The 5,869-nt window shown below is 39.7% G+C and overlaps 1 protein-coding gene across 1 annotated transcript; it reads left to right on the top strand.

The window, feature by feature from the left end:
- The first annotated feature begins 4,480 nt into the window (after positions 1 to 4,480).
- Positions 4,481 to 5,470, top strand: LOC138053998 (uncharacterized). The gene has a single exon (XM_068900519.1). It carries the CDS (start codon positions 4,481 to 4,483, stop codon positions 5,468 to 5,470), a length of 990 nt encoding a protein of 329 aa, XP_068756620.1.
- The last annotated feature ends 399 nt before the right edge of the window (positions 5,471 to 5,869 follow it).

The raw sequence follows: 5,869 nt of genomic DNA, 5'->3' as shown, positions 1-5,869 counted from the left end.
ACGAATCAACATTAGGGCTGTGCGCCCATATTTCTGGTTAATGTCGTAAAAAAGGTTGCTGTTATTCATCGTGGTGAAGTACAACAATAATAGAGTATTTTCGTTTGTCTCACGATGTGGTCACTTGTGATGGAGATCGCGACGTTCGACTGCATACTGCTAGTCTTCATCGGGCGATGAGGTCGACTGGTTACGCGTCACCTTTTAAGCAGAATGCCTCGCTGTGATTGGTTGGATTTTAGAAGCTGTGATTGGTGCAGTTCGATCCTCGCTGTTTCGGTGTGTTGTTCCTTCGGCAGTCCGCTGTTGTGCGGTTCTACTGTTCTTGTGTTTCTTGATCGTGGGCATCCATGCTTCCGGAATTTCTATTCCACTATACCTGTTGATGTTGTTAGGGTGAAGTCTTATGTGAATCGCCTCTTTGACCCTGCGTGTGTACCAATGAGGATCACGATCATTAAACTTTACTTCGTTCCAAAGCGGGCTGTGGCCGGTGTTGTTAGCGTGTGGTACGGGTAAGTCGGATGTCTCGCTCATGTTCTTTGATTCTATCTGGTATAGGTCTTCCAGTCTAGCCGATGTAGACTTTGCCGCATTCACAGGGAATCCTGTAAACCACGCCATCTTGTTTAGTCGGCTCGACAGCGTCTTTCGGTCGTACTAGATGTGATCTTAATGTACTCTCCGACTTGAAAACAGCTCGTATGCCTTGTTGATGTAGGCAGCGGCGAAGTTATTCGGATAGGCCTTTGGCATAGGGTAAAACCGCAATAGACTTGTACTTGATCGTGGGCTCAGCACTGCTACTCGGTTTCCTGGTATTGGTGTCTCAAATGTATCGAAAAAAAAATCTCTATATAATTCAGTAAGTCCCACCACGAGTCAGACCTCTTTCAATCGTTGTTAAATGATGAAAATATAGTATACTTGTATGTCTCTTTAGAGTCACTTCTACTATAAAATAGTGATTGAAGTGAGTAGAATGCAATTTCGTCTAAAATCACACACGAATGAGCGTAGTGCGAGTTCGATTTGCACAGGTAATTTTTGGTTTTGATAAAAAAACACGACTCGGGCAATTTCAAACCTTAATTTTACAAGAACCCATACCATTACTTGTTTATCATTTATGGGGCCAAATTTGAAACTTCTGAAGCCATTCAAGTCAATGTTTCTTTCTTCCGCCCACATCCGCCACTCAAAAACTTAAAGTGAGAAATTTGTACTTTTACATGGAGTTTAATTTTCGCCCGCAGGTTTCAATTTGTGTCATCTTCCGTTAACTACAGGAAAATTCGTCTAAGCTGAGTTAGACATTTTTTGACCAAACATTTACCGTATTTTATAACCGTAACCATGCAGCGAAATATCCAGTGGCATTTCAGTAATAGCGATATTCACTGTTTATAAACAATTATTTTGATATTCAAATTTTGCCAACCACAAGACAAAAGAACCTTTGTTTCGACAGTTAATAGATCTCTGGTTGGCACACTTATGGCAATAGGTGACGTAACGATGAATATCGCCATTCATGTACGGCCACGTATTAAGGACGTTCGCGCCAATTGTTTCTGCGCATCCTTACTGCGCACGCAAATGCACACGCCACGTCATACACGAGCGCGCGCTAAGTAATAAAATGAGAACTGATAGGGCAAAAGGCCATTGCTATAGCTTTGCCTGGATTTAACGGTCTTGGACTTTCGGTGACCCCTATTTTTCTTTCCAGAAACGGATTTTATTTACAATTATCTCCACGTTGTCCAAAAATAAACAAAAAATCAATGTGGGAAGTTCAAAAAATTTCAAGATTTCTGCTCACGGGCCATCAAATCCTGCCATCTTGCGGCTGCAAGGCGCGTGAAACTGTGGTCGCTAAATGCGAACTTGATCTTTAAGGGAACCTCACCAGTTGACTAAAAAATTCACTTAATTAGTCCACTTAAACAATATTTGGCAGAGAAGATTTCACTTCAAAGATTTAATTGCAATATATTTGGGTTTACAGACACTGGCCTTATTCGATAACGAAGCCCGATTTTGTCACATTTTGGGTGTTTTTCCGGACATGTTCTCTCCAAAACGAAGTCGGTAAGCCCCCATTTTTTTTTAAATTTCTGACATAATTAACTCATCATCTTACAGTGGTAAAAGTTTCAGAAGAAAATCAATGTTGAAAAAATTTCGCGCGAACGTCCTTAAGGAAAAAATCCCGCCCTAACTGAATGAATTTGACCCTCTATATTCTAAGGAAATCAAATATTACCTAACGCGAAGTCCATTTACCTATAAATCTATTTTCGAATCAAACCTTTTATGCCAATATCATTAATATGTATTTTTCACTTGTACACTTGTAAATATGATTTCACTTTGATTTTGTTTGTCAAAGGAAGGATGCCGTTAAAATCAAAATTTAAAATGGACGTAATAGATCTCTGCGAATTCTAGATGTCCCAATCAGGAATTTAACAACAGGTTCGTATATATACATTCCATGGATCAGGGGCAAGACCGTAAATTGATAGAGAAACGCTCTTTCATTACTACCCTACGCATAGCTCGCAAAGCGAGGCAATAATTAAAACGGCACTACGCCAAATGGAGTGTGAGTGTGCTGGGTGCCTGAAGGTAGCGGAAACCAGCGTTTATTCAATATGAAGACAAATGTATACTAAAAATACAAGGAATCATCAAAGTCTTATTACAATAAAATATGACAAACGACGAAGATATACAGACTAAAAGACATCGGTAAGGACCAAAAATATACTAACACTGATAGAAGAAATCTTGAAAGATTAATACAATCAATGACAAATAACTAAAAAAAAATTTTCATGAAAAGCACTAGACGACAAACCGACAAAAGCCAAAAGCAAAAAACCAAAAAGTAAAACGAAAAATAATGCAAACGAAAGAGGAAAGAAAATTCCACTGGAATAATACGTCGCCCGTTACAAAAAAAAAAACGGCTAGTGGTAAAAAAAAGCCCATCGGGCCAAAGAAACCCACTGGGAAACGTGGTCCTCGATCGAAATGCGACGCATCACCTAACTCCGTAGCCTGCGAACAGCAGACGCATTTCCGGTCGTCGCTTCTCTCCCTCCGAAAAATAGCGTCTGCGATCTCGAGCTCCAAAACGATTTCCGTGACGTCAGTATTTCTTCACCAATCAGAATTCGGCTCTTATTTTTGTGGAGATAACACGCGTGGGCTTTACGTGGCTACGCGGCTTTACGTGGAGATCTCGATATACGCGAGAAAACCAAAATGGCGGAAGATCGGGAGAGTTCGCTGGACCACGCGTTTGTCAAAGTATGCGATATTTTAGGCTTTGAGAAGCTTAACAAGCACCAGGAAGAAGCAATTCGACAAGTAGTGGAACTGAAAGTCGATGTGTATGTCAATTTGCAGACTGGTTATGGAAAGTCTGTTGTGTTCCAAGCTTTACCTACGGTATTTGCTTCGGTAGATAAATGCGAGAAGAATATTGTAATCGTGATTTCTCCGTTAATTAATCTTATGAAAGATCAGGTGAGCCGTCTATCTTTGCTTGGAGTAAGCGCAATATCACTGAGTGATATCAGTTCGGCGGCGGAGATAAAAAAGGTGGAGAGTGGAGAATTCTCTATCGTTTACGGATCACCTGAATCTTGGCTTGGCGACATTAGATGGCGAAGAATGTTGGCAAGCGAAACCTACAGATCCTATGTGAGAGCAGTTGCCGTGGATGAAGCGCACGTGATTTGCCATTGGTAAGAAATATTATTATCGCTTCAATGAGGTTATTCTTTCATCGTTCTGGACTCCCGGGGAATAGAATTAATAGTTTTAAATGAAAGGTTTTCGTATACAAATGCATATTTAACATGATCTTACCCTAATGTCACACAGTTGACATTGGTTCACACGATTTCTTCAAGAGAATAAAGAGAGTTATTTCTGTATGATGCGATTGCAAGTTTCATATTAGAAGCTATAATACACTGGTAGTGACCAAGTAATCAAAAGGTTAACTCAAATGTAATATTGCATCATTTATTGTTGTTCTAGGGGGAAATCGAAGAGCAACAACCTTGCAGCCTTTAGAGTGTGGTTCTCTCGGTTACATGAGATGCGTTCATTATTACCACGCACTCCATTTGTTGCCCTTACTGCTACAGCCACAAAAGATACTAGAGACACAATTTTTGAAGTACTCATCATGAAAGAGCCTCACATTGTTGAGGAAAATCCAAACAAACCCATCATTGCATATGTTGTTAAGTACATGGAAAGGAATGCTCGCCTTTCAGATTATTTTCATTGGATAGCCAAAGAGGTAATTGACAAACACTCCATGGCTACTAGAACAATAATTTATTGTCAGACAATAAAGCAGTGTGCAGTTGTGTATTCAACACTGAAGACCCTTATTGGGGATAAAATTTATGTTGACCCACAGAACTAAGATCTAAAAAGAGTGGTTCTTGAAATGTTACATTCTTGCAGCCCCAAGTCAAATAAAGATCTCATTCTTGAGTCATTTCAGTGTGATGAAGGACACATCCGTATTCTTGTTGCTACAATTGCATTCGGTATGGGTGTGGATTGTAAGAAGGTCTATCGGACAATCCATTTTGGCCCAGCCAAAAATGTAGAAAGTTACTTGCAAGAGAGTGGCAGAGCAGGAAGGGATGGCTCTCAGTGCACCTCTTATCTGCTCTACCAAGGAATGCAACTTATTCATGTGGACAAGGACATAAAGAGTTACATAAAATCAAATGGCTGCCGACGTAAGCAATTGCTGCAATATTTTGATGTGGATTGTTCTCCACAGAATCCTGCGCACCTTTGCTGTGACAATTGTTCAGTCATGTGTGAATGTGGCACATATGAATGCAAACCTCTTGCCTACCCTCTCTATAGAGCTGACCTCCATCTCAATTCAAAAAGAAAACGGTCATCTACAGAGGAACAGAAAACTACACTGGTAAATAAACTGGCTGCATATCACAAGAAGTTGCACACAAATCTGTTACAAAGAGATGCAAGTGGGAAAATGAAATTTTTCACCAACCCCAAGTTTTTGCTTGGATTTTCTGATCTGCAAATTCAACAAGTTGCGGAACACTGTAATGAATTGTTTTCTGTGTCGGACATTTGTACTGTGGTGGAGATATGGGATATGCAGCATGCATTTGAAATTCATGCAGTCATGCAAGACGTATTTGGAGACATGTTAGACATAGAACTGAGTTCAGAAGATGAATGTTCCGATGAAGAGAGTGACTTTCTTGGAAATGATTGGAATGATCTTGTTGTGGACGATGAACTTGCTAATATGGTTATTGACAATCTCAGCTTTTCTCAGTGGGATGAGTCAGCAAATGAATCTGCTGATGAGCAATTAGACGCAGGTGTTCCATTTGCTGCTTTAAACGCAGTTTTAAATTTGAGTTTTGATGCAGTGTTGAACAAATGATACAGGCTTCAAATCATGAATGTAAATTTTCAAACAAAGTTGTGGACAATGTAAATATTGCAGTACTGTTGAGCCAACAAGACTTCTAATAATTTCCTGTGTTGATTCAGAGGGATATTAACAGTGGAATATGAGGTGCTTTTCTTTTGACATTGAGGACAGATACATTTTTTGACTTTCCAATGGCATCTGCTTGTACAGGTGTACCCAATAGAGAGATCAAAGTTTAAACAGGTGATATATATAACACTTTTTGAACATATATAGAATGTCTTGGTCCAGAGTTAATTTCAGACATTTTCGAGGGAATGGGTGTAATGTGCAGTCACATTTAGAAACCCGAAGGATATATGGTAATCTCACCTGTCAGAGTCAATCATTCATTTACATGTATGGAAA

This window comes from Montipora capricornis, chromosome 6, assembly GCF_036669925.1.
Source record: "Montipora capricornis isolate CH-2021 chromosome 6, ASM3666992v2, whole genome shotgun sequence".
Taxonomy (NCBI): Eukaryota; Metazoa; Cnidaria; class Anthozoa; order Scleractinia; family Acroporidae; genus Montipora; species Montipora capricornis.
The sequence above is the reverse complement of the archived record's forward strand: the minus strand, read 5'-3'. Positions and strand labels throughout refer to the sequence as shown.